Source organism: Nematostella vectensis, chromosome 2, assembly GCF_932526225.1.
Source record: "Nematostella vectensis chromosome 2, jaNemVect1.1, whole genome shotgun sequence".
Classification (NCBI taxonomy): domain Eukaryota; kingdom Metazoa; phylum Cnidaria; class Anthozoa; order Actiniaria; family Edwardsiidae; genus Nematostella; species Nematostella vectensis.
Genome location: NC_064035.1, coordinates 15,431,136 through 15,457,067, shown reverse-complemented (window position 1 = coordinate 15,457,067; position 25,932 = coordinate 15,431,136). Strand labels below are relative to the sequence as shown.

The 25,932-nt window shown below is 39.8% G+C and overlaps 3 protein-coding genes across 5 annotated transcripts; 2 read left to right on the top strand and 1 right to left on the bottom strand.

Moving 5' to 3' along the window:
• Positions 1 to 88: 88 nt before the first annotated feature.
• On the top strand, positions 89 to 23,349 carry LOC5521866 (condensin-2 complex subunit G2). Of its 2 annotated transcripts, XM_032366846.2 has the most exons (34): positions 89 to 324; positions 642 to 797; positions 2,944 to 3,061; positions 3,569 to 3,638; positions 3,819 to 3,903; positions 4,276 to 4,410; positions 4,732 to 4,826; positions 9,634 to 9,703; positions 9,826 to 9,918; positions 10,499 to 10,591; positions 11,101 to 11,226; positions 11,365 to 11,487; positions 11,581 to 11,637; positions 11,735 to 11,887; positions 12,334 to 12,465; positions 12,716 to 12,809; positions 12,974 to 13,054; positions 13,295 to 13,434; positions 13,757 to 13,834; positions 13,909 to 13,979; positions 14,080 to 14,251; positions 14,544 to 14,615; positions 15,166 to 15,246; positions 15,465 to 15,560; positions 15,752 to 15,843; positions 16,798 to 16,900; positions 17,195 to 17,294; positions 18,316 to 18,393; positions 18,894 to 18,985; positions 20,742 to 20,885; positions 21,068 to 21,156; positions 21,879 to 21,979; positions 22,259 to 22,355; positions 22,899 to 23,349. In XM_032366846.2, exons 1-34 carry the CDS (start codon positions 220 to 222, stop codon positions 22,960 to 22,962), a joined length of 3,456 nt encoding a protein of 1,151 aa, XP_032222737.2. In that variant the 5' UTR covers positions 89 to 219; the 3' UTR covers positions 22,963 to 23,349. The 2 variants fall into 2 exon arrangements, with proteins under 2 accessions (XP_032222737.2, XP_048579547.1); XM_048723590.1 differs by lacking the exons at positions 89 to 324; positions 642 to 797; positions 2,944 to 3,061; ... (2 more) ...; positions 4,276 to 4,410; positions 4,732 to 4,826 and adding an exon at positions 8,698 to 9,053.
• Positions 4,895 to 7,184, top strand: LOC125560962 (uncharacterized protein K02A2.6-like). Its single transcript, XM_048723598.1, has one exon. The coding sequence runs from the start codon at positions 5,041 to 5,043 to the stop codon at positions 7,048 to 7,050; it is 2,010 nt and encodes a 669-aa protein (XP_048579555.1). The 5' UTR covers positions 4,895 to 5,040; the 3' UTR covers positions 7,051 to 7,184.
• LOC116604457 (rubber oxygenase) lies at positions 22,851 to 25,932 on the bottom strand. 2 transcript variants are annotated; one of them, XM_032366860.2, is made up of 4 exons: positions 25,430 to 25,932; positions 24,194 to 24,391; positions 23,950 to 24,106; positions 22,851 to 23,593 (listed from the first exon to the last, which is right to left on the bottom strand). In XM_032366860.2, the coding sequence occupies exons 1-4, from the start codon at positions 25,775 to 25,777 to the stop codon at positions 23,169 to 23,171; spliced, it is 1,128 nt and encodes a 375-aa protein (XP_032222751.2). In that variant the 5' UTR covers positions 25,778 to 25,932; the 3' UTR covers positions 22,851 to 23,168. The 2 variants fall into 2 exon arrangements, with proteins under 2 accessions (XP_032222751.2, XP_032222752.2); XM_032366861.2 differs by having other exon boundaries at positions 23,950 to 24,103.

Genomic DNA, 25,932 nt, shown 5'->3' with positions numbered 1-25,932 from the left:
AGAAATTAACCTTATCAAATACTGTGGTAAATGGTCTACATTGTTTTCTGTTTTTGCTTTAATTCTCCTCAAGCGGCATTTTATTTTCGGAGAATTAGCCATAGGCCCGGTCACTAAGCTTATCACGTGATGATCTATGATTTGGCGGGCATTTCGTTTGTAAATAAGACTTCGAAGTCGAAGCAAACTCAACTTTTATTGATAAAATCATAACAAACTATGCGATTGGGACAACAACAGCCTGCCACGAATCCGCGGGCGGTATTATTAGATGTAGCGAGTCAAGAGACACCAGAGGCCTTGGTGGAGTTAATCGAGAGACATGTAAGTCGTGCATCAATATATAAGCTTACTTATAAACCCCGGGAATCTACCCGATTTGGATATAACTTAAAACATTGACCCCGCAACCGGCCTTGAGAAGTACCCACAACCCAAAGAATTCATAAATGCAAAATAAACACAACAAGATTAAGATACTCAGGCATCAGTCTAAGGGATAAATGGTCTTGAAGATATGCATCCAACCAAGGTGATAGCAGCAACTACTACAAATACTGAAAAACTACAACTAAAGCTTAACTTACTTTACACGATCCTTTATGGATAAAACCCCTCATATACGGTTTGCTTTTTCTTAGAACTCGAAGAATGACGCATTTGATGTTTTGGAAGTGTTGCAAACCTTATCCCGCAAACAGCACGAGAAGCTGTGGGAAGGACTCAAGAATCTGAGTGATTCTGCCATCATGATGGCCTCACCGGATCCAGATAAGACAGATGAGCAACAGGCTGAGGTAAAATTATTAGGGAGATATTAAAATGAGAATGACATATACAAAGAGGTTGTTATAAACCTCTTAACTTTGTCGGAAGTGTGTAAACTATTGTTCTCTACTGATTCAATACAGAGACATGTGGTTGGTTGTGCTATATACAGTGTCTTAGTGTACCCAATCAATTGCTTAGCCAAGGCTGTCAATATCAAATATAAAAAATGTGATAACCTCTAACACCTGTTAGGTCCTAGCTCAGTTGATGTTACAGCGGTTTGCCATGTAAAATAGTATAATAGAAAGAAACACCCAATCCCCCTAGCAGGCCTTTGTTTCACATTACACTATTTTTTTATATAAGAACATCTAATTTTCAGTTGAGGCTGGGCCGTTTATTTTTGGAGTATTTTACAGCACAACAGTTTAAACGTTAACACCTAAAATATGTGTGGAATGTTTATTGTTTTCTGACGAATCAGACGTGAGCATTCAGACTGTTTGAATATCTTGCGAGTGATTGGTCGGAACAAACATTCCATACATATTTCCGGTGTTTAATGGTTTCTTGATTGCGCTGTAAGGCTGAAGATGTTCTTAACAATGTTCCTAAATTTTAGTGCTTATAAAATATAGTACTCAATGAATTATTACATAGCAGGAGAATTACACAAATGATAAATAGCAGATATAACATTTAAGGTTGTTATTAATGAACACAATTTTACAGTGAATTTTAGAACACTAAATCAGCAATATTTTGCTGCTATCTGAGCCTTGGCATGTTCTGAGCATGTTCTTAAAATTTGGTGAAATCTCAGCCATTCTATTTAAAAAAAGTTCTTATAAAAAAAGTGTAGTCAGGTGGGTGTCCAGATAGGTGGGTCCATCCTGCTCATGTAATGAGATAAGTTTGACATCAGACCCCTTCATTGGTAGTTAAGAAGACATTGTGTATTTGGTTAGAAAAAGTTTCTAGATGGATCAAGTGACCTATTACCAGAGCTTAGGATGCCTGTGGTGTCCATTTCATATAATGTTTTTTTTGGTGATTCTGTATCTTCTATATTACCCTAGCTTTTAAAGTTATTGCCAGCCCCAGCTCTCCTCATCAAGCTCACTACATCTTCTGACAAAGTTTATCCCTAAGTTTTTTCTGTTCTGTACTGTATATGTATGTTCCATAACTAAAAGGATATAACATAACAAGGATTCATGTACAGTACCTCTTGGTTTCCAAAAATTGCAAATGTATTTCAGTGGAGAATAGATATGTGCTGTCTCTTTACTCAACTTAAAAAAAAAATTAATAATAAAAAAATGTCATTGTCAAGATAGTAACAAGGCAACCATCCGAAGGTTATTAAGCAACCAGTTGCCCATGACTTAGCATGGTTGCCTAGTAGACACTACCTGTATCCTTTCTATAATGTGTATCATAAAAAAAAAAGAAATGACCCATATTTTTTGGCCAAGGGGCATGTACACGCAATATGTACATCCCCTAGGTATGTCATTGACTAGAATATTACTAGAACCTATTGCCCACCTTATCCATGGTGGTGATCAGGAGTAGATCTTGGGATTCCAAAAAGGCATGGATGCCCTGACTTTCCAGCTACCAAAGAATTGAAGGCAGTTTTATAGATAAAATGCATACTAACTAAAGAGCATTTTTGGGGCATGCATTGCCAAGATGTAAGCCCTCCCCCTAGATTTACTTCTGAGTGGAAAAAAAATCTTGAAAGGTGACTTTCTGCTCTGTCACTGGCATGGTAACAATTTGCATTCACTCTGAAAAAATCAAAGCCAATCCATCTCTGCCAACACAATTTTTGAGCTGATGGAACATCCAGAAATTCTGTAAAGTAAAACAAAAATGTGATACATACAAGTATCAATTTGGGCTGGAATACTATTTGTCAGGGAACAATACTTGTAAAGTCATCACTTGCCTCTTCCTCCCTGGGAGCGTTGTGTGACTGACACAAAGAACAGCTGTGCGGGAGACTACTTGCCATGTTGAAAAGAAATTTGGGTATTATGATCCACATTTTTTTGGATTGAATTAATTTTCTTTATTTAGTGTTTCTATTAAACTTAAAGTGTAGTTCTTTGATTTTTTTTTTCAGGAAAAAAAGTATGTAATTGACATTTCCCTCCCTTTTAGCATTTCATTTCAATGCTGGCCTGCCTTCAAGCCGTAGCTACAGTTGCTCTGTGTGCTCTTTCCTTTGATAAGCCTGTTGTTCCTGGCCTTTTTCTGGAGACAGCTGTTCTTCTTCATGGTAAAGATGAGAAGAGATTATAGAATATAATCTGCCCTGTATTCCAGCACCACTTATTTCACCTGCATAAATTTCAAACTCTTTCATACAGTATCCCTCAGTAAATTTTAAAAATGCAATCACTGCTAAAATATCATAATTATTTTATCAAATAAGCGTTTCCCAAAAATAGGTTGTAAGTTTTGTCCTTCTGTGTAAAAATTTTCCCTTCCATTAGCTATCTCTCTATAATGCTAGCAACTCAAGGTTATGTTGTGAGGCTGTGAACAGATTTTGAAATAAGCACATGACCTTGCACCCTGTCACTTATTTCAGTGATTAGTATTTTACCAGACTGTGTGTAGTTTTCAAACTACGACTGTCAAAAGACAATCTGATTCAACACATTACAGACAACTTTGAGGGTTTTGGGGCTATAGGGTGCTTTCATTATAAAATATGGCAAAAATTGCCAAATCCACCATCATGGTCCAATTAATTTATTGCTTTTCTGATTTTTCTTTTCAGGAATAATGATGTGCCTCCCTGAAGAGTCTCAGAAATTGCAGACAAGTATTGCTCAAGTGTGCGAAACATGGTCAGTCTATCTAAACTAATCACTTAGAGTCATTATTTATGACAAACATGGATCCTAGAAACTAAAGATGTGAAAGCCGTCTTTTTTATTTATTAATTAATTAATATGATTTTTACAGATCACTGGTATGTACTGTGAAGTACATATAATATGTATATCAATTCTTTCTCTTTGTGCTAGGTTCTTGAATGATTTTGAGGGAAAAGAAGAGCTTATTACCAACACTTTGCCTTTCTACGTCATCAGAAGTTTGGCAAAAGGAACAGTAAGTTGACAACATGTTTTGCTTAGCTTTTGGTGTTGATTTGAAGGGGAGCTTGCAGAGGCAAAGAGATGTTTTTAATAGTGATTTTTAATGTGGCACAAGTAACTACTATATTCAAGTTTTGCAAGCAAATAGAAATGGATGGAAAATGGTGATTTTAGGTTTTGGGTACAAAGAGTGTGTTTACCTTGAGAATGAATAAGAGTAAACCAACTACAGATCTTCTGAATATAATCCACTTTATGGAAAAGACAAACCTTGACATTTTACGCTTTTTTGTTACACTCTGTCATATTTTATTTATTTTTATAAGCGCATGCTTGCAAAAGGAAAAAAAAAGGTGTTAAATGATTTTGTTTTATGATTTTCTAGGCCAGTGATGTGAAGCATGTGTGGGGACTTCGTCAAGCTCTTCTATTGATAGACTTTGAGGATGAGAGCTCGTCATCTCTGAAACAACTTCTTCACCAGTGCATGATCCACCCTATTTATCTCAGGCAAGAAGAGGTATGGGAATGACACAATCCAACTTTAATTAGAAGTTAAGAAACATGATAATTTGTTTAACATTACAACCTGTAAACAACTTCTGGATTGGTAAAAACCATTTACAGTACCATTCTATTTGTCAGCATCTCAAGTAAACAAAAACACCATAAGGAAACCTTTACAATTGTTGTGCATCACATTTTAAACAAGCATGCTATTTATTATACATATTTTTAAACTTTTCTGTGAGTAACCCTTACATATAAAGTATGCCTTGAAGAAGTCTTTAGTCATATTATCACATACAAACATGTTATATACTTTATGTTGTATATTCAGGGTCACAGGTTCCTGAGTTTTTTGTTTGGGATGCATCCTGAACTCACCAAAGAACTTCACAAGACCATCAAGAACCAAATTCCTGTTTGTTCTGTGTAAGTATATATTTTTCACTGGCCAAACTCCTGTGGAATTAGGGGAGGGGGTGTCAGGTGTTTATTTGTAATGTTTGGGATTCCTGTTTGTATGACCGCAAGGTTTTCTGGGAAGCAGCAATAAACAACGAGAGTCCGCCATTACTGTTTATTCGTTTTGATCCTAAGGTTTTTCTCAAATACATTACATTTTTTGGCGACGAGGATTTCGGAAATGGCAACCTACGGCAAAATAGACGAATTCGACAGAGATTCTGATTCATGGGAACAGTATATCGAGCGTCTAAACTTCTATTTAGAAGCAAATGGAGTAACTACGTCTGACGATGACTTGAAAATACGCCGTGCAATCCTCCTCAGTTCGGTAGGGAAAAAAACCTACAAATTAATGTCTGATCTGCTGGCCCCAGCGAAACCTGGAGAGAAATCTTATGCTGACTTGTGCACCTTGGTAAAGAGCCATTTCAACCCAAAACCGAGTGAAAGCGTGCAACGGCACAAGTTCAATAACCGTTTCAGATTGAGCGGGGAGAACGTGTCTGACTTTGTAGCGGCTCTACGAAACATGGCAGAATACTGCAATTTTGGTGGCAGTCTGGAAAATATGCTGCGTGATCGTCTGGTGTCTGGAATTAACAATGAAAGAATCCAAAGGCGTTTGCTATCAGAAGAGAACTTAACTTTCAAAAAAGCTTACGACATTGCTTCGTCTATGGAAACGACCGCACAGCACATGGCCGATCTTCAATCTGCTCCTTCTACGTTAAGTTCAACGTCTGCATCTGTAAAAAAGGTCAGTTCTTCGCCCTTACCGCGTTCTAAAAGCGAAAATAAAGAGTGTTATCGTTGTGGAAAAAATCACCACCCGTCAAAATGTCGTTTCAAGGAGGCCACGTGCCATTATTGTAAAAAGAAAGGACATATTGTTGCCAAATGTCTCAAAAAAGCAAAAAAGTCGTCCGAGACAACCAAGCCAAATTCAAACCACCATCCAAAACAAGGGAAACCAGCAATTCATGTCCTGGATACTGATAAAGAAATAGAAGATGAAGATATATATCCATTGTTTGCTGTCAGTCAAGGCAACCGCCAAAATCCGTATTTAGTAGATGTTGAATTAAATGGTCTTAAAGTTCAAATGGAACTGGACACTGGTGCATCACTTTCAGTAATCGGAGAGGACATTTTTTATCAATTGAAGAACATTGAGGGTTCATCTCTCAATCTGCAAGATACCAAGCTAACCTTGAAAACATACACCGGGGAGACAATTCCAGTTTTAGGAAAGCTTGTAGTGGAAGTCAAGTACAAGGACTTCTTTGAACACTTGCCAGTTATAGTTGTACAAGGCAAGGTGCCCAGTCTTTTTGGACGAGATTGGTTACAACATGTTAAGTTGTCATGGCCAGAGATTTTCCTAGTTCAAGTTGTATCCCCTGATGTGTCTGACCTGCTAAAGAAACATGAAAATTTATTCAAGGAAGGACTAGGGACAATTCAAGGAGTGAAAGCAAAGATATACGTTGATCCTCAAGCCAAACCCAAGTACTTCAAACCTCGCACGTTAGAATATGCACGACGTCAGAAGGTAGAGAGAGAATTGGACCGTTTGTTAGAAGAAGGAACAATTCGTCCAGTTCAATTTTCGGAATGGGCAACACCCATTGTGCCCATTGTCAAATCTGATGAGTCTATACGCATTTGTGGAGACTTCAAAGTTACTTTGAACCAAGTTAGCAAACTTGACAATTACCCAATTCCTAAAACAGAGGATCTGCTAGCTCAACTTGGAGGTGGAGTGCAGTTTACAAAACTAGATCTGAGTCAAGCTTATCAACAACTTGAGTTAGATGAAGAATCAAAGAAGTACACCACTATCACCACTCATAAAGGCCTATTTGAGTACAATAGACTGTGCTACGGCATTGCCTCAGCCCCTGGGATTTTCCAACGCACAATGGAAAATTTACTGCAGGGTATTCCGAATGTTGTAGTACGAATAGATGATATTCTCATTGCCGGGAAGACATCAGCAGATCATCTCAAAAGTCTAACAGAAGTCCTGTCACGTCTGGACAAAGCTGGCGTCCGTCTTAAACGTTCGAAGTGCATTTTTCAAGCACCTGAAGTCACTTACCTGGGACACCGCATAGACAAGATGGTATCCACCCCCTTGACGAGAAAATCAAAGCAATTCAAGAGTCACCGAGACCTTCTAATCTGAAAGAACTGCAAGCCTTTTTAGGCATGCTTAACTATTACGCTTGTTACATACCTAACATCACTACAATACTATCTCCTTTACATCAGCTGTTAGTCAAAGACACACCTTGGAACTGGAGTGAAGCACATGAAAAATCTTGGAACCAAGCCAAGTCCACACTTCACTCTTCACAACTTCTAGTGCATTACAGCTTGGAAAGAGAGTTAACCCTTGCTTGTGACGCATCACCATATGGTCTTGGTTGTGTTATTTCACATGTGATGGATGATGGGACTGAACGTCCTATTTCATATGCCTCACGTACTCTGTCCCCAGCCGAAAAGAACTATTCACAGCTCGACAAAGAGGCAGCAGCCATCATGTTCGGGGTGAGGAAGTTCCACTCATACTTATATGGACGGAGTTTTACCATCTACACTGATCACAAACCCCTGCTGGGTCTGCTACAGTCAACTAAACAAATACCGACCTCAGCCTCACCACGCATATTGAGGTGGGCGGTATTCCTGTCAGGCTACTCATACACTTTAGTATATCGAGAAGGCCAGAAAAATGGTAATGCCGATGGCCTGAGCCGGCTGCCATTGCCAAATGAAACCAGAAATGTTCCAGTGCCTGGCGACATTATGTTTGTAATGAATCATCTTGAAGTCAACACACCCGTTAAAGTCAAGGACATTGAGCGTTGGACCTCAAAAGATCCCATTCTTAGTGCAGTACGACACCAAGTAATGTCCGGTTGGCCCAATTCAAATGATCGCATTGAGTTCAAGCCCTACTCTTATAGAAAGCACCAACTTAGCTGTCAGGATGGCTGTCTACTCTGGGGCTCTCGCGTAGTCATTCCTCCTCAAGGAAGAGTCAAGCTTCTCCAGGAACTACATGATGGACATCCTGGAATGGTTCGCATGAAAATGTTAGCCCGAAGCTATTTCTGGTGGCCTGGCCTGGACGCGGATATTGAGCAAAAGGTGAAAGATTGCACAAGCTGCCAAAGTAATGCTAAGGCACCTTCTACTGCACCCCTACATCCGTGGGAGTGGCCGTCTAGACCTTGGTCTCGCATACATATTGACTATGCAGGACCTTTCGAAGGACACATGTTCCTGGTGATCGGTGATGCCTATAGTAAGTGGATCGAGGTATTCAAGACAAACTCCAGTACTGCTGCAGTAACCATCCAGAAGTTAAGAGAATGCTTCTCAGTACATGGACTGCCTGATATCATTGTATCTGATAATGCAACTGCCTTCATAGGTGAAGAATTTGCCCTTTTTATGTCTGAGAATGGCATAAAACACATCACTTCAGCACCTAAACACCCAGCATCCAATGGATTTGCTGAAAGATATGTTCGCACTTTCAAGGAAACAATGAAGAAGATGGGAGGGGAAAAGGAAAACTTAGACACGAAGTTAAGCAGATTTCTACTAAGCTATCGTACCACACCTCATGCAACCACTGGTAAAACACCTGGTGAGCTATTAATGAACCGGAAGCTGAAGACGCGCTTGGACCTGGTAAACCCCCTTAGTCAGGACACAATTCGCACTCGTGTAGAAGATAAACAGCTCGCACAGAAGAAACAACACGACAATCTAGTGCCACTCAGAGAATTTCAAGTGAATGACCCAGTATTTGTCAAGAATTTTTCATATGGTCCAAAGTGGTTATGTGGAACAATTATTCAACAGTCAGGACCGGTTTCGTATGTCGTTCAACTCAGTTCAGGTGGAGTGTTTCGACGACATGTTGACCATCTTCGCCTGAGGACAAGCACACCCACAGTCGCTAATGATCTTCAGAGTTCAACAGAATTGGCCCAAGTTCCAATGCAAACAACTGTACCCAAGCAGATTCCAGAGGAATTTAAGGAACCTGAGATCACAGTTCCAGAACCTTCATTGGAACCGAAGAAGACAGAGCTTCCAGCTTCTGAACCTGCAAGTACTCTGCGAAGAAGTACTCGACTCAAAACCACACCTACTCACCTCAAAGACTATGTATGTTAATTTTAAGCAGCATATCACACACTGTGTACATTTTTCCGGATCTGATGGATTGACAACTTGTCAAGAACTTGTCATGGACATTGTTGTTGTTTTTTACTTATTGACATGTTGTGTGTATAAATTTGATAGTTTTACTGGCCTCAGCAAGCAAGTATCTTTTAGTTGTAAACTTGGGTGGGGCAGTATGTAATGTTTGGGATTCCTGTTTGTATGACCGCAAGGTTTTCTGGGAAGCAGCAATAAACAACGAGAGTCCGCCATTACTGTTTATTCGTTTTGATCCTAAGGTTTTTCTCAAATACATTACATTATTCTTTGTAAAACTCTGGCCTATAGCTTTGGGTATTCAGTCTAGTCTCTAGGAGATGTCTGTTTTTTGACCAAAATCACAAGGACCTCTAAATTTCAAGAGCTATAGACTGTGTATTTGAAATATGGATTACATGATTGTAAAAATTACCTGCACTTTTTAGAGTTACTTTACTGTTAGTTGGCAACTACTGTGCATTTTGCCAGATCATATCAATAAGCCTCAAAGTTCATTATATTTTCATCAATTGATATTTGGCAGGTCTGCCTTGACTTCATATGGAGAAATCTACTTTAGAGCATGGAGAGTTGCTGCAGAGCCATATTTGGGAGTAAGTCTTCATTCTCTTTGTTTTATCAGCCTGATTTTGATTATTGACATGTCTGTTACAGCAGGCGGTATTTTACCATATTATCAATTCACTGGCAACCCTATATGTTGTTTATCACATAGACATTGGAGAAGGAGTGCATTCAGGATTTGATGTATGCTGCTGTACATGCACAAAGGCTGGGTGCCTTATCTATGTCATCTCGGCTAAGAAAGGTATAAGAATAGCAAGGAAAGTTATTAATGTCTCTTATGTTCTTGTATGAGCATTGTGTGTGAAGGTGCTTGGGTATTTCCATCAGGAAACTTGAGCATTTGCTTCTGTTGTGTGTATAAGTGCTGGTACCTTTTAACATCAGGGAACTTGTGAGCATTTGCTTCTGCTGTGTGTAGGTGCTCGGATATTTCCATCAGGGAACATGTGAGCATTTGCTTCTGTCATGCCAAGGTGCTGGTACTATAGATTTTTACATCAGGAAACTTGTGAGCATTTACATACTTCTGTTGTATGTAAGTGGTGGTACATTTTAACACCAGGAAACTTGTGAGCATTTCGCTTCTGTTGTGTGTAGGTGCTGGGGTATTTCCATCAGGGAACATGTGAGCATTTTGCTTCTGTTGTGTGTAGGTGCTGAGGTATTTCCATCAGGAAACTTGTGAGCATTTTGCTTTGGTTGTGTGTAGGTGCTGGGGTATTTCCATCAGAAAACATGTGAGCATTTTGCTTCTGTTGTGTGTAGGTGCTCGGGTACTTCCATCAGGAAACTTGTGAGCATTCTGCTTCTGTTGTGTGTAGGTGCTCGGGTATTTCCATATGCAGAAAAAGCAGAAGGGCGTGGACGAGGCCCTTGTCAGACTCTACCAGCCAATTCTCTGGAGAGCTTTTAAGGTGATATCCATATTGTGACCTTTGCATTTTGCACTATATTCTACTGTATGTATCACCATCTGAGTGAAAAAATATATGCATGTCATAAAAAGTACTGTATTATATTATAGAATTTCATCTGCATACTGTAAGTAAACGGATTCTGGACTGCTTGTTCAAACCTGATTGATAATAATCTAAAGACAACTTACTGTACATATAAAAATTTCCCCAATTCCCACAAGTTTAAGGTATGCCCAAGTTGGAAAAATCAATTACAAACGTTTGTTATGGTAAGGTTTTGTGGCCCTTGTCTTCAAGATTTACACAACGCTTGGGGCGTTTTATTTCTACAGTATTGTCCTAAAACATTGCATTCAACGCACAAAAAACTCATATAGTTATGCTATTCAAGATCAAATTTAATCTGGTAATTAACTAATAATTAAATGTCACTGCCTCCTGTTTTGGTGCTCATGGAAAAACATCAACCCTTCAAAGAATGCTTATTTTGTGATAACAAACTGCAGGTTGCCAATCCACTTGTTCGAGCAAATGCAGCAGCAATCCTGGTGGATGCATTTCCCCTGCAAAACCCTGATGCAAATAATGAGGAAATTGATGCACTTCTCCAAAAACAGTTTGATTTGCTTCAGGTATATGAGCACCTTTGATGTTATTCATTCCTGTTTGATGTAAAATTCTCTGAGGTTTTTTATGGTGTTTCAAAGACAAATGGTAATGACCTTAGCAATGGTAATGACCTTAGTTAGAATTATTTATCCACTTTCCAGGAATTGCTTGAAGATCCCTCGCCTATAGTTCGGGCTACTGGAGTACACGGAGTGTGTCGCATTGCTGGTGTATTCTGGGAGCTGATTCCTGTGCACACTGTTAAATCACTGATAACAAGACTTGTAAGTGTAAATTGCTTGATACCATAAACACTTGTTTGCCATATTCCATGATGGAACAGAGTTCAAAACTGTTGCTCAAACTCTGACTTTCAGATAACATCTGTTGCATTTGATGCTACATCAAGCTCTGTCCGAGTAGCTGTATTTCAGGTTAGTTTCATCCCTATTTTTGCCTCTAGATATTATTGTTATCATTCCCATAAACAAAGCGAAAATTTAAAAATTAACTTCTTTATTTGGTTTTCAGGGCCTTAAGTTCCTTGTGGAAAATCACCTCAGCCATCCATTGTTGAAGAATCTGCTTGGTAGTCTGCGAGACCTGGTCCATGACACTTCGGAGAAAGTTCGAGCAGCATTTGTGGATTTGCTTCTACTAGTGAAAGGCATGAAGGCTATTAAGGTATATCCACTTTACACTGTATCTTCACTATTTACTGAAAATTTTCAATGTATATAGCTTTTTTCCAAATATGACTCAATATATTTGGCTAGAATTTTTTTATGAATTCCATCCAAATAAGTACTTTATTATTTTCTAGTGATCATATATAAGTATAAAATCTAAAGATTTACCAGTTGACAATTAGTCTTAGTTGACTAAGTTTAACTGCCTAGGATATGGCTTGGCCATGGACTATGCAAGATGAATTTAGGTTACCCAATCAAATACATGGTCAACTTTTGTAAGCAGCAACCCACAGGAGATAAAAAAGGTAGATTAGAGATAGTTTTATTTGAAACGGACCATTATTGTTTCCTCGCTAAGATTAGTCTCTCAATGGCTGTCTTATTTGAGACAAATGTTATTGATAACAGACATATACCATTGTATCTTCTGTATTTCAGTTCTGGACAATAGTACCATTAGACCATTTGCTGGCCCGTCTGGAAGTAGAATCCTCTGCCCCGGTCATGAGGAAACTTGTCAAGCTTCTAATGAACTCTTTTCACCCTCTCAATAAGGAACCGGATGTCCAGGTACTTGCGAATCTCCACAGCCAATCCTCTGCATCAGACCATTTGCTTGTATTACAAGTATGCAAGCATGGCCAGCTTTAACTTATCTTTTACATTCCTAGTGGCACATACCACATTCTTCCTGTTGTTTCCCTGGCTCTTGCCACTTGGAATTACTTCCAACATCCATTTATCACATCAGGCGTACCTCTATAGTTTTTCCTTCTGGCATCCATTTGCTTTTGTTGCTAGTAAAGATGTGTCTTTTCAGGTAACCCGCTGCAGTGCACTTTGGGAAGCAAACCCAATGGCTGCACGTAGATTCTATCAGTATGCACATCTCCACGCACCAATAGCAGCCACAGGTAAGTATGTTCAGGAAATAGTGTCCACGAGGTCCACAAGCAATCGCAGCCATTCCAGGCTGTTTTTCTTCTCCCTTGAAGATCCAAACAGGTTTTCCATTGTATAATTTTCTCTCAAATCTCCTAAATTTTGAAGATGAGCTGACAGGGTTTCTGTTTCACAGGCAAATTTATCCTGCTGCTTGGACGTTGCCTTTTCCAGTGGGCACAAAGCAATGCCAACGACACTACAGTTAATGGAGAAGGTACTCTCCCTTATACGGGATCATTTTACTAGAGACGGAAACTGAATGTGCTGTGTACAGTGACAGGCACTGACTTAAAAGGGTCGTTAGTATCATTGGTCATTAGTAACATTGGTTTTGCTCTACGGATCCAGAACCCCAAAAGGGGGTTGGGCAGAATAACATTGAAAGCTGATCACAGTGCTGAACACTATAATATCTTGCAAGGGGAATTTCTTGACTAGATACCTTTTGTTTCAGACACAGCTGAGAACAAGGAGAATGAGGGTGTCGACGAAGCCAGCGAGGCAATGCTTACCATTCCTGATGCTGACACCATCGCGGGAATGCTTGAGACTATCGCGATCTCGTGGGCGGGCATCAAGGACCAGCTTGACAAGGTACCTTTTTGGTACTAACGTTTGTGGTCCAAAAAGGGGTCGGCGTAATTCGCGAAAAAAACCCTTTGTTTGTCGATAATTTTATTCAAGAAACAACAAAAACAACAATAAAAAACGAAGAAACCACACCGTTATGCATATTCACATTGGAGCCGTGAATCAAAAATTGAAATTATAACATATGTTCTTGATCGTCTTATCAATTTCGGTGGACCAGGTCTCAAAAGAAGTCCTTAAAGATTTTAAGATTAAGTGATTGTGATTCAGATGAGGAGGTTCTCCCTGAATGGAAATATACTAACTGTTTGTGTCCTTTGGTTAGAGTGCCAATGACAGCACAAAAGCAAAGCTGGTCCACCTGTTTGCAAAGGCATTGCCGAGGCTTCTAGAGCCTGCCGAGGTATGGCAACAAAGGGCCACTCCTTGCCTGTCGTTGAGTTGTTTATAATAGTCTAATTCTGATATGTGTCGTAGAGTGCTAGAGCAAGGACGGCAATTATATTCATTGCTGGCAACCTACCCTCATCTTCACTGCCCAATTTTAGGTAACGTCCACAATTTATTAATATGTATTGCAGTTTATATATCCTTATTTCCAAACCTTTGCTATTATTTATCAATCATTCATCATCTTTTGTCTTGCAGTAAGAAGTGTTTGAAGACCTTGAGCTCACTCAAGGAAGGTGTGAATAACCAAGAGTTTGGCCCGATGTTGGACTGTATGTGCTCTTGGGGAAAGACAGCTTTGGTGTTGGACATGATCGCAACAAGTCTGTCAGAAAACTTCGCCAATCATTTATTGGTCCCGTCAGGAAAGGTAGTTTGTATGGTAAAGTATTTTAAACTTTGGCATTACTGTTGGAAGACATTTTTCAGAGCCTTGTAAGGAAAAGATAATTTGATCCCAATTACTTGGATATTTGATTGCAAAAAAGAGGGACCAAAAATTCACGTCATTTGCCGTTCTTGAAGACCATGAAATTTGGTGTATTTACGTCATGTGAATTCGAAAGGCAGCTCATAAGCTCCTCAATAAGATAGTTGAGAAAAAGTGTTCCACGGTGTTTGTTCAGTGTTTGATTGAATGTTTTTGCACCAATTTTCTACAGGAGGCTCGAACAGATTCAAGGACATGCGAACTTGAAGCTACCGTCGCTTTGGACTATTTGGCTTGGCTTTTGGTAAGTTTACTGACTTTCCCAGAGTAAATGTCTGATTGAAGACCATTTGTGCTAAGAGGCATGCTACCAAAACCCTATACTATGCTCTAAAGTACCTCATTGGAAGCGTCCTTTGCTCCTAAAATATTCCTTATTTATCGCCCATTTTCGAACCTCCCATCCGCCCCCCTATCCAAACGCCTTCTGAATACACTTGCATCTGACATGTTACGTCCATGAAATATGCGACATTCACTAATAAGTGTTGTTCTCCAGAGAAGCGGGCAGTTGTGTGGGTAGTTGGTAGAGCCAACTGAAAAACATGCAAATTTGGACGTGGTAGCCTTCAAAAGTGTTCTGTAGACAGACATCAACTCCTTATTGACCTTATTGCAATTATGGTGATTGGCATCTAACTCCCTAAACTGGCTTCTGTCGAGAACTTGTTTCCTGCTTATCAGAGATGAAAAGACTATAATACCCCCACCCTCCCCCCGATTAGCCACAGTTCTGTCCGGCCTTGCATTGCGAACATATTATTTTTTTGAGATGTAATTGTTTTTTATATTAGTATGAACCAGTTTGTCGCACCGCAATGCTAGAATATCGCGAAAAGCTAAAGGAGATCTCCACTAGCTTGAAAAAAGTTATGGTAAGGATCGTTGTTTCCTTGTTTGGTTATACGTTTGTTTGTGTTTTGTTTGATCATACGTTTGTTTGTTTGATCATATGTTTGTTTGTTTGATCATATGTTTAATTAAACTTTTGTTTGCTTGATCATATTTTTGTTTGATCATATGTTTGTTTGTGGTAGCTTTTTTTTACGAAACGATAACCTGTGTTCATTTTCTACCTTTAAAACTCTTTCAGGAAATGATTGAATCATCACGATCATCCGATAGAAATGAGATTTACCCGAAAGCTCTCGAAACCTTCTGCCACCTTGAGATCCACCTGTCTTCTAAGGTAAACAAAAGCATTGTCGGTGAAAATATGAAGCATTGCTATATACATTAGTATTTTATGCTTAATACCTATGTTTGATGATGAAGCAAGGTACTCTGCTAAGGTTGAAATTGCACTAGCAAAGTGTCCTCTTGGCTTCTTGCCCTCTTGTTTTTTTACGTATATTTTATCTGTTTGACTTTACCCTGAAGGAGAATAAGGAGACTGCAACAGATAGTGAGCCTCTGACTGACCTATTGATGTGGTCCCGAAGAGTGTTGGTCCCGGCATGGGATATATACAGGTGAGTAAGCCGATGATTTATCCAATAAGCTCAGCTTACACTTGGTAATACCAATAATCGAGGCAGCATCCACGGGTCCGCACATTGTGTATGCATCAACAAGCGAGGCGGAATCCGCAAATTGGTTCCATCAGAAAGCAAGGCGAGGCCCACACACTGGTTAAATCAGTAAGCAAGGCGAGGTCCACACACTGGTTAAATCAGTAAACAAGGCAAGGTCCACACACTGGTTAAATCAGTAAGCAAGGCGAGGTCCACACACTGGTTAAATCAGTAAGCAAGGCAAGGTCCACACACTGGTTAAATCAGTAAGCAAGGCAAGGTCCACACACTGGTTAAATCAGTAAGCAAGGCGAGGTCCGAACACTGGTTAAATCAGTAAGCAAGGCGAGGTCCACACACTGGTTAAATCAGTAAGCAAGGCGAGGTCCACACACTGGTTAAATCAGTAAGCAAGGCGAGGTCCACACACATGTTACACCAGTAGGCAAGGCAAGGTCCACACACATGTTACATAAGTTACTAAAGCGAGTGTTAAATGGTATAACTAGAAAGACTACAGACAAGCTGTAGAAAAGCTAGATGGTCTGAGTAGGCGTGGTGTAGACAAGGTATAAAGGCATGTTGAACGCCTCTGTGGAATAGTTGCGCTGGCGTTTCGAGCGTTAGCCCTTCGTCGGTGCAAAAGAAAGTCAATGCAACTAGTCTGTTTTACAGAGAGGCGTCCAACACACCTTTTCAACCTTGTGTTGATTTATACCTTTTAAAGCGAGTGTTAGCCTGCCACGACAGTGTAATTGGTACGATGCTGTTGCGGCTTCCCTGTTAGTGAAGCAACTCTATGTCTTCGTTGACTCCTTTGTTGTTTGCGAGTGCCAAGCGGCTTGTCATGGCAACTTGGCCTAATTCACGTTTCTAATTATTACCCCTTTAATCACATTTATGTTGCTGAAGTTCCTCTGAGACCTCCGCCGATGCCCTAGCCGAAACTGAAGGAGAAAAACGACAAAGAGATGATGACAACGAAACCGCTGACATGGCACGGCAATGCCTAGAGGTACTTCTCTTTTATTACAAATCCCTAGACCTCCCCCCCCCCTCCTGCACGGGGACGCCAAGTAAACTCAAATGTGCCCCTTTTTTCTGTATGGCTAAAGAAAAATTATTTGATCGCCTCGTAAGTCAACTGTATAACTGCTGTTTCTTTTCTTTTTTTTTCTCGCTCTGGCACGAGTATGTCTCGAGACTGGAGATGATCATATCTATCAGTATACGACTTTGACACAGTTTTATCGGTAAAGCTGGGGGTGATACTTGAGTTTTAACTACCGTCTCTTGGTTGCCCCGTCAGATAATTCTATCGAGCTGTGGAGAGATGGTAAAGCTTGGTGTCGCGAGTGAGGCAATGTGCGATCAACTTGCGTCGCTTATCAAGTCCATCTCACAGTTAGGTGAGTCTGCCATTTAACAACGGTTTTACTCCATATTTCCTGAAATGCCCAACTGTTCTCATCTCATAGTTATTCTTTTAGCCTACTTATTGTCTATCGAGTCTAAATGTTTGTTTTCTGATTTTGGGATTCGTGAGTCATGCGTATGTGTCTGCGGTCGCTACGTTTGAATCTTGTTTCCCTTGTTTCCAGGATTTCTAAGACACTATAAAACATTAAAGAGTTTCTTTGGATAGGTTCTCTCTAAACCTCAACCTAGTTCATCTAATTTGTTGAAAATGGCCAAAAAGGGTCTGGTGACAAGGTTTAGGTAGAATTCGCTCTCCTCGACTAAGTGTGTCTGAGCTTTTCTCTTGTCACATTTCTGTTAGAATAAATTTATGCTGTTATCACCCCTTAAGAGCCAAAATGTCCATGTAAGCCCCCCCATCTCTCTCTCTCTCTGAAGCCTCTGCCCCCTCCCTTGAATAAGCATAAGGTAGTATTTCATAACATGTTTCCTAGATTACTAGCCCGCTTGCTCGGTTCGGTGATTGGGCGCCATCTTGTATTTTGAGCCACGCGGTTCCGTTTTTGCGCTCATCCCCAGGAACCGCGCGGCTCAAAATACAAGATGGCGCCCGAACACCGAACCGAGAGGGTTTTCCGCTATGATAACACTGTCTGCAAGCAGGCTACGAGAGTACATGTGATTCTGTCTTGGTTTTAACGCAAAAATGATACCAAACGTCATAGATTATATAAACTGGTTAAAAGCATCTGTAAATTTTGTAGAAGCTAAATTACCAAGTGTCAACAACTTCAAAAAGATTTTGAATAGGTCGCCCTATCTCAATTAATACCTCCTTCCCAATAATCTCAGACAAAAAGAAAAAGAACAGAAAAAAGAAAATGTCGCTAGAACGTTCAATAACACACACCTCCCAGAGTGCATAGTGAAGTACCAATTGTGCTTATTCCGAAGTCATCTAATAAGTGTTGTGTTACGAAGACTGTCTTTGGTTGTGTTTACTTCTTGCAGGTGCCAAGTCCTTGCCTTTACTTCCCCAAATGGCCGGGATCATGTATCAGGTCTCTCAGAGAGCCAACTACCGAGAGCGTAAGTCACGCTACGACCGTCGCAGCGTTCCAACAACCATTAAAGAACATTGTTGTTCCCTAAGAAAGTAAACCGGGCAATCATGTTTAAGCTGTAGAAGCAGGGCCGTAGCAGGGTGTGGGGAACTCCAATATTTTCAAAAATTATAAGGAAATGACCAGTAGGGACGTGGCTGTGCCTCCCCCCCCCCATACTTACATATAAATGTTTCTGTATTGTGCCCCCAAGCCCCCATACTTACGTGACCTGCTACGGCTCTGAGAAGAGAATAACTTACATAAGGCATACAGAAATGATGCGAAATGCACATGGAATTCCACTCTAAAACTTTCCCGATAGAAAAAAGGCCCATACATTTAGCCATACACCCTTGCTGTCTTATAAGCGGGGTTCAACAAAACAATAATTCCGTCGATACCCTGGACCTGGTACTCCAACGATTTCCAATGTGCAAGCCCGCTATATCGCCTGTGACGAGAGTTCTAATATCCACGTTTCAGAAGGCGAAAGACTGACGGATCACACTCAAGGCATTCTGTCTGACATCCTACGCACGGTCTCAACCAATAGCAACGCCGAGAACATCACCCAGGTAGACTATCCTTAACTGCTTTACTGGTTTAACAATAGATACATTATTCTTTTTTTTTTTAATGTTTGCTGCTCCTTTTTATCGAAAGCAGATAAAGACATCTAAAAAGAACAGATGCATGAAATATACCAGTGTGTCTTTTTTCCTATACATGTGTTCTTGTGGCTACCACAAGAACTTGGTCTAAACGTCGTTTTTAAAAAAAAAAAACATTTCCCTGACAACACTTCATTAATTTATGTTGAAGCTCCCATTGTTAGCGAAAGTGTTTCTGATTAAGAATTACACAATTTAAGCTTTTTCGGATCGCCTCCGTATACAAGTACTTGAAGACAAGGAGAGTGTTTTTTGAGGAAGCATGATACAAGCCTGTAAAACTGAACTCATTTCCTCGACATGATTACAATGTAAAAGGAAGTTAATCAAGACGAATTGTTCTGCATTCTGAACTTGACCCACATGGGACTATCAAATCAGATTTGAAAAAAGGAAGGCTTTCTTTTTTACATGGGAAAAGGAGTTAATTTACCCTGATATCGCCATATTCTCCGTTCTCCCATTTAGCACCCTATGGTATATAACTTCTCGTGTTATCACTTCACTGAGTGGGTGAGGTCTGGTCATCAAAACTTTGCCGACTTCGTTGCTTTGGCCGTAAACAACGGGGCTAGTTTCCTGCCGGCGATTGCTTTGAATCTCTTGGTCATCGTCTCGATTTGGCGGTCGCCAGCTCGTCACACGCCGACTATGGTTCTTGCCGTGTCCGATCTAGGCGTTGGGGCTGTCGCACAACCAGTTTGTGAAGTCAGCTTTGGAAGTCAGCGTCGCTGAGAACTCAAGCGAAGGACCACAAGACATGGCGTAATACAAGAAATAATTGTCAATTTCTCTCTTAATTCACTTGGCTGCCCGTTGCTGTGGTATTGGTGTACTATCAAGTCACTAAAGATAATGTTTTATCGCCCAGTCTGTCCAGGTTCGCTTTGGCTGTGATGATGTTCGGTTCTTGTATAAATCCTGGAATTTACCTATGGAGACTGAAGGAACTCCGTGCCGCATTGCGACAGACGGTAGCTTTTTTACGATCCTATATTGGGCTTAGTTCGGGTTGATAAACTCTTGAATTGCGATATGACCATATGTTGTAAGATTCGGTCTTTTTCTGTTTTTATTTCATTTTGTTGTTTTTGTTGTTGTTGAGCATTTACATAGATCTCACTTACGTTCAGTTATGCAACGTTCCTAAGAACAGCGGCAAATTACACCCATTTGTACACTTAATTAAAGAAATATTGTCAGTGCAAAACGGCGAATGGGAAATGGCAGTTCCAAGATCGAAAGGTGCTTATAGGTACTAATTATTCGTGAAAATAAAGGTAAAGAATAAACTCCAGCTAAGATCATGGCGTTATTGTTTGATTGATCCAAATAATATCCTGCATTCGGTAGAAATAAAATGAAGACCAATGTGCCTTCAGTCGTAGAGTTTCCATTTACTATTCAACATTTGCAGTATGCGGTGACGTTTTTTTAAATATGTATATAAAGAAAGAGTTTACAATTAGTATGCTAAGGGTCGCTGCTACATTTTGTGTCAGTTATGGAACGTTTTACTTGCCCAGAAAGCGGCAATGTTGACAATACAAAATGAGGGTTTGTTGTAACGAACTCAGAGTATATTATAATATTATCGAACCTAATGAATAGCTATAGACAGTGGCTGATCGACATATGCTCCCACTTTGTATTCAAACAGGTTCTGTTGGGTATTCGAGCATCGCTAAGCGAAGTTCTGAAGAGTTATGAGCGCAAGCGACGAGCTGTTGATGCTGGCTTTGTAGAACGACCGCAGATAATGGCAACAGTGCTGGCTGCTTCTATAGCAGAGTTGTCGGACAAAGTAAGTGTAATGAGGTGGCAGAGGTGTTAAAAATGGCTGAGCGTAAATGGAAGGTAAATTGACTACCACTCATCATTCAGTGGGCCATAAGGTCTCCTACGCTGAGCACATTGAACAAGTGCAACGTTTGTGTGGAATAGGTAAACGCAGAAACGAACCTGTATTTTGCTATTGATTCACAGACAGAAAATGGTCTGCCAAGCCCTGACGCCATTCCGCCGCTGTCATCCTTCGTGATTAACGTGATTACCAAGTCAAGGGTATTGGTTAGGTATGGCCATTAATTTTTTTTTTCGGAAATCGCACCAGTTAATTCTTCCGGTCGATTACGTAACAATCTCCGAGCACCTGTGGTCCTTTGAAGCCTTGATTTGTAACGGAAAACGCTTAAAATATTTCAAAAAGCAGTGTACCTAGTATTGGAAGTTTGTTTGGCATGTTAAATAGCCGGCGATTCGCGGCTCTTTGGAATTGGAGCCTCTGATACCCAGAATAGTTAAATACAGCGGAATCTTTTGTCTTTCTTCAGTGGAAGTTTCCGTCGGCACTCCGAAAATTAACTGGGGCGATTGCTGTTTTAGGGATCTTGTAAAGTAAAGGGGTCTTATTAAAATTTAAAAAATGAGAGAAAAAACTGGATAGCGACCCCACCCTTCCATCCCCCAGTTTATTTATTTTTTAATGAATTAATCAAAGGTTTTCCCCCACGCGTCCCAGGATCCTATAGCCCATTTAGAAAAACGACAGCCGTTGATAGATATGATGGTGACGACAATATCGTAATGGGCCTTTTTCTCGTTCTACCCCCGTGGGGAGAGTTATTAGCAAATTTCTTGGCAGAATGGCACTGTAATCATTGACAACGGGCGCTAAAATGTAGACCAGCATTTTGTTTTCAAGCTGGCCTTAACCCATCCACCTGCATACTCTCCTCAGATTTTTGAAATTATATTGATTTGAAAAGTAACTAAAACAATGTTTGGTTTGTTGCAGGTCCTTTGTGGAGGAAATGGAGCATTGTGTCTCATCTGGAGTACTCCAGGACGCCCCTTCTCTCTCTGCTGTTGTAATACTACTTGCAGCTACTGTCAATGGTATACCCTATCGCCTACACCTAGTATATACCAACAACATCAATGGTACAACATATCATACACTTCACCATACACCACAATTGACAGTCGATTGACACAGCGTTGTCGTCAACCGGCTTTGCGACTACGCAACTACGTGTAAGCATATGTAAAAACCACTAGAGCGCCTAGCTGCAAAAAAAAGGAACTACACATCCATCAATCTAATATATACATACCTTGGTCACTTTGTTGAATTTTAAATATAAGCTCATATCAATAATGTTTGTGTTGCTGTAGGAAATATCCACTTGGACCATTTTAAATCTTGTGCACTGAAGGTTCAAAAGCAGATGGAATTGTTATCAGATCAAACTACGGATGACACATCAGAAAGGTATGTATGAGCAACATATCCAAATCCATCAGATGAAGGAATTTCCCAAGAACAATTAGGCCCCATATTGCTTTTAGAAGTATAGAAAAATATTTGCCACATAATATATTGATATATAATTAATCCATCCTTATGAATCAGAATCAAGATCAACAATTTATAATCTGTTTCACATTCCCATTCTATGCACCTATGGCAAATGCAAAATGACAGCGCTGCCATTGGAAAATGTAGGAAATGTGAATAATTTTTGCAATTGGTTTACTTATCATCTTAGATCTTAAAGGGGCCGGTTGCACAAAGCTTGCATAAGTCTTATCCACCTGTTAAATTCTTATCCAGGGGATAAAACCAATTCGAGCAACCGCCCCAGATATCTATACATTTATGTAGCAATTGAACTACCCTTTGCCATTCACCATTTGCACTGACCTTTTTTAATAGCTAAAGATAGCTGGATGTGAGATATCCTTTTATATTGTTTTTTTTTTTTTCAAAATATGATTGAAAGGAATATTTACACTGTGTTATTTATTTTTGTAGAATCATTGTTGCAGCCAAGAGTTTATTAAAATTGACAACAGACAAACTTGGATTGGTTTCTTAGAAAGGCGCTATCCATGGTTAGCAGTTCATTCAGTGTAACATTACACTAAATAGGAAAGGTGCTTGTCTCATCTGTTGTGTTAAGTGGAGACTTTGGTAGGTAAAAGTAATTAAGCAATAGTATGACAGCTTTGAGATCTCCTTATGAAAAGATGAAATGATAATTTTCTGAACTTTGATGCAGTTGATGCAACTTTGATGCAACTGCTAGTTTGGTTTTAAGGTTTTAAAGGTAAAAGAAGGTTTGTTATTATGCAATGAAACCTCAACTAATGAGGTGAGTGCTTTTCTTCCAAATTTGTACAGGAGGTTTTCAAATGGACCAATATAATGCTGTAAAAATTCAAGTACAATATTAAAGCCATACAATAAATTAATCACAACCTTTGTTGAAAATGTGACTTTTTCAAGTCCAAGTCCATTTGCTATCCGCTCATCATCTATGATATAGCGAGATAACTGACTGCTTACAGAGAAGCTCAAATAGAATGGCATTCTGTGAGTAAAAGAAGTCAGAAGAGCATTGGTAAGGTTCTGAGAGGCCTCATCCGGGTGGCAAAGGCGCTGCTTGATGATGTCGCTCAAGTCACTTGTCTCTGACATAGTATCGCACAGCAAGTTTTCATGAACTCCTACAAATATAAGGAGGCAGATTATCTTAGCAGGGATATTAACCTGTCATATGTTTTTCATTATGTAAACAAACTAAGCTGGGAATTATTGCAAGGAGACTTTGCTAAATACAGTAAAGCTGAAGTCACAAAAGGGCAAAGTCTAATATATGTTTCTATTCTTGTACATTTTTATTTTGAATTGTACATCATTATTTTCTGGGACTATGATAAAGACAGTCAATGTATAAATGCAATGCATGTGAACATTTCCACTCTTAAAGGAAGTGCTCTATGTTTGCTAAATTCTCTAATTTATTAAATTAGACACAAAAGGCACCATATCCAAGAAAAGGCTAGAATCCAAGAATACTTACCTAAATAATGTCCAACAAACTTCCAAAGTAGTAGGTAATTATTGTGTTCATTATTTGATCCTTGTATTCCGAGTTTTCGGAGTCCTTTGATGACTGCTATTGAAAATGCAAGTAAAGTTGCCAACTGGTCTTCTTGGTTCACCGGCTCACCATGCTGCTTTGACAACAAATAAAAACAGTTTTATACAGTGTAAAAAAAACACAGAAATGTTATACTTGAGGAAAAAAAAAACATTTTACCAACCTCTAAACTATTCCATGTTCCACATGAATTCTTTATGAAATATCTCACTTGAGCATGAAGTAGGCGGACCTTGCACACTGTCCTTTTAATATCTTTAATATCTTCACATAATACTATATCCTTGACAAAAGCCAGAGTTTCAAATATTCTTCGCTGGACATCCCCATAATGTGATAGGCGGCCAGTCTTTAAAAGGACCTGGTAGAAAGAAGTGTGTTACCATTAATTTCTTGAAGACTCTTATGATGGCCTGGTGCCAAATGACCGTTATCAGTTATTTTGGAAACCCAGGAAGTCAATGTTAGTATAATTGCAGGAGCAGATCCAGGGTTTTATAAATAGAGGTGGATTAGAGGGTCAATATTTTTCTTGTTATTTTTCAGAACATTTACTTTTGTACTCAAAAAAGGGGTAGATGTCCACCCAATTCAGCTCTACCCTGTATCAGCTCCTGAAGTGTAAATTGGGAGGGGAGGGAGGAGTGAAAAGGTGACCTAGACAATTTGGTTGATTATCAGATATTTCTACAAGTGAGAGGGATTTTTTTTTCAAATGGCAGTTCAACTTGTAAAAAATGATACCAAAGTCTTCCAAGCCCTCTAAGGACAAGCATTGTTTTTCTCCAAATAGGTGGTTCTATTGAATCCATGAAACCATCCGGAATCCGCTCCTAACGTAGGAAGAAGCTCATGGCTTCTGAGCATGGCTATGTTGTTGATTTAGAATTTAAGTAGGAATATATTATGCTTCTGAGCATGGCTATGTTGATTTAGAATTAAAGTAGGAATATATTATCTTTTGTCAATTTTGTTTGGCACTTGGTGCTAGTGCTATCTCAGTGGTTAGTGGTCTAAGCTTTTGTGAAAGCAAAAATGCCTTCTGTGCCACAGCATGTTAATATTTGAAATAAAGCTGAACTGCCTTTTAGAGAGCTTATAATGGGGCCAAGCATAGCCTTACCTCCTTAGGGACTACCCGTAAAAGCCCACAAATCTTGGGCCAATAAGGGAGAGATAAAATCCCTTAGGGATCTAGGGATAGCAGATTTTTTAAAAGACCCAGGATAACATTTGGGACAAATTTTATAACCTAAGGAAATGATGACCCCCCCCCCCCCCCCCCCCAGGATTGCTCTCTCATATCCTACCCATAATGCAATTGCCATTTTCGAGGTGAATTAACATCTTTCGACAAGTCCCGCTATGACCCTCTGGTATTATTTGTGATTTTACTTACTTTATTTTCACTATTGACAGCGAATAAAGCTATCAAACTTCCATACATCAAAGCTAAACCGGCCGACGGAGCGTTCCGGACAAAAAATCTCCTTCCATCACGAAATCGTGATACCCATGGAATACTACTATCTTTTAGCCAGGGTGGGTCGCGATCGTAAAAGGCCAGGAACTCTGTGCATTCTTTATCGCCTTGCTTCGCTAAACCCTCGACAGAAGAGTAGGCATTCGCTGATTTTAATTTATTAGCACCGTGTTCTCGAACCACAGATTCTATAGCTTTGTCAGCCAAGGGATCGCCTTGATAACGCATCGAATCTAGTAACTGAAGCCATGATTTCGATTCCATTACGAAATGGCTCAGAAAACTTCGTGTTTCTCAAAACATGTCAGCGGTTACAGCTGGAGACAAATAACCCTCTTTGGAGGGGTGGGTGGTCATACCCAAACGGCGTCTGACAGCTTTTTGCCCTCGCTTTTTGTCACAAAGCTATCACGAGACAG

Excerpts from the sequence above, each read along its gene's own strand:
- LOC125560962 (XM_048723598.1), top strand. The coding sequence starts at position 5,041 with ATGGCAACCTACGGCAAAATAGACGAATTCGACAGAGATTCTGATTCA.
- LOC5521866 (XM_032366846.2), top strand. The coding sequence starts at position 220 with ATGCGATTGGGACAACAACAGCCTGCCACGAATCCGCGGGCGGTATTA. Across the intron at positions 3,639-3,818 it reads GCTCAAGTGTGCGAAACATG|GTTCTTGAATGATTTTGAGG; the intron begins GTCAGTCTATCT and ends TCTTTGTGCTAG. Across the intron at positions 11,888-12,333 it reads AAGGCATGAAGGCTATTAAG|TTCTGGACAATAGTACCATT; the intron begins GTATATCCACTT and ends TCTGTATTTCAG.
- LOC116604457 (XM_032366860.2), bottom strand. The coding sequence starts at position 25,777 with ATGGAATCGAAATCATGGCTTCAGTTACTAGATTCGATGCGTTATCAA. Across the intron at positions 24,392-25,429 it reads CTGTCAATAGTGAAAATAAA|GTCCTTTTAAAGACTGGCCG; the intron begins GTAAGTAAAATC and ends TCTTTCTACCAG. Across the intron at positions 23,594-23,949 it reads GTTTGTTGGACATTATTTAG|GAGTTCATGAAAACTTGCTG; the intron begins GTAAGTATTCTT and ends TTATATTTGTAG.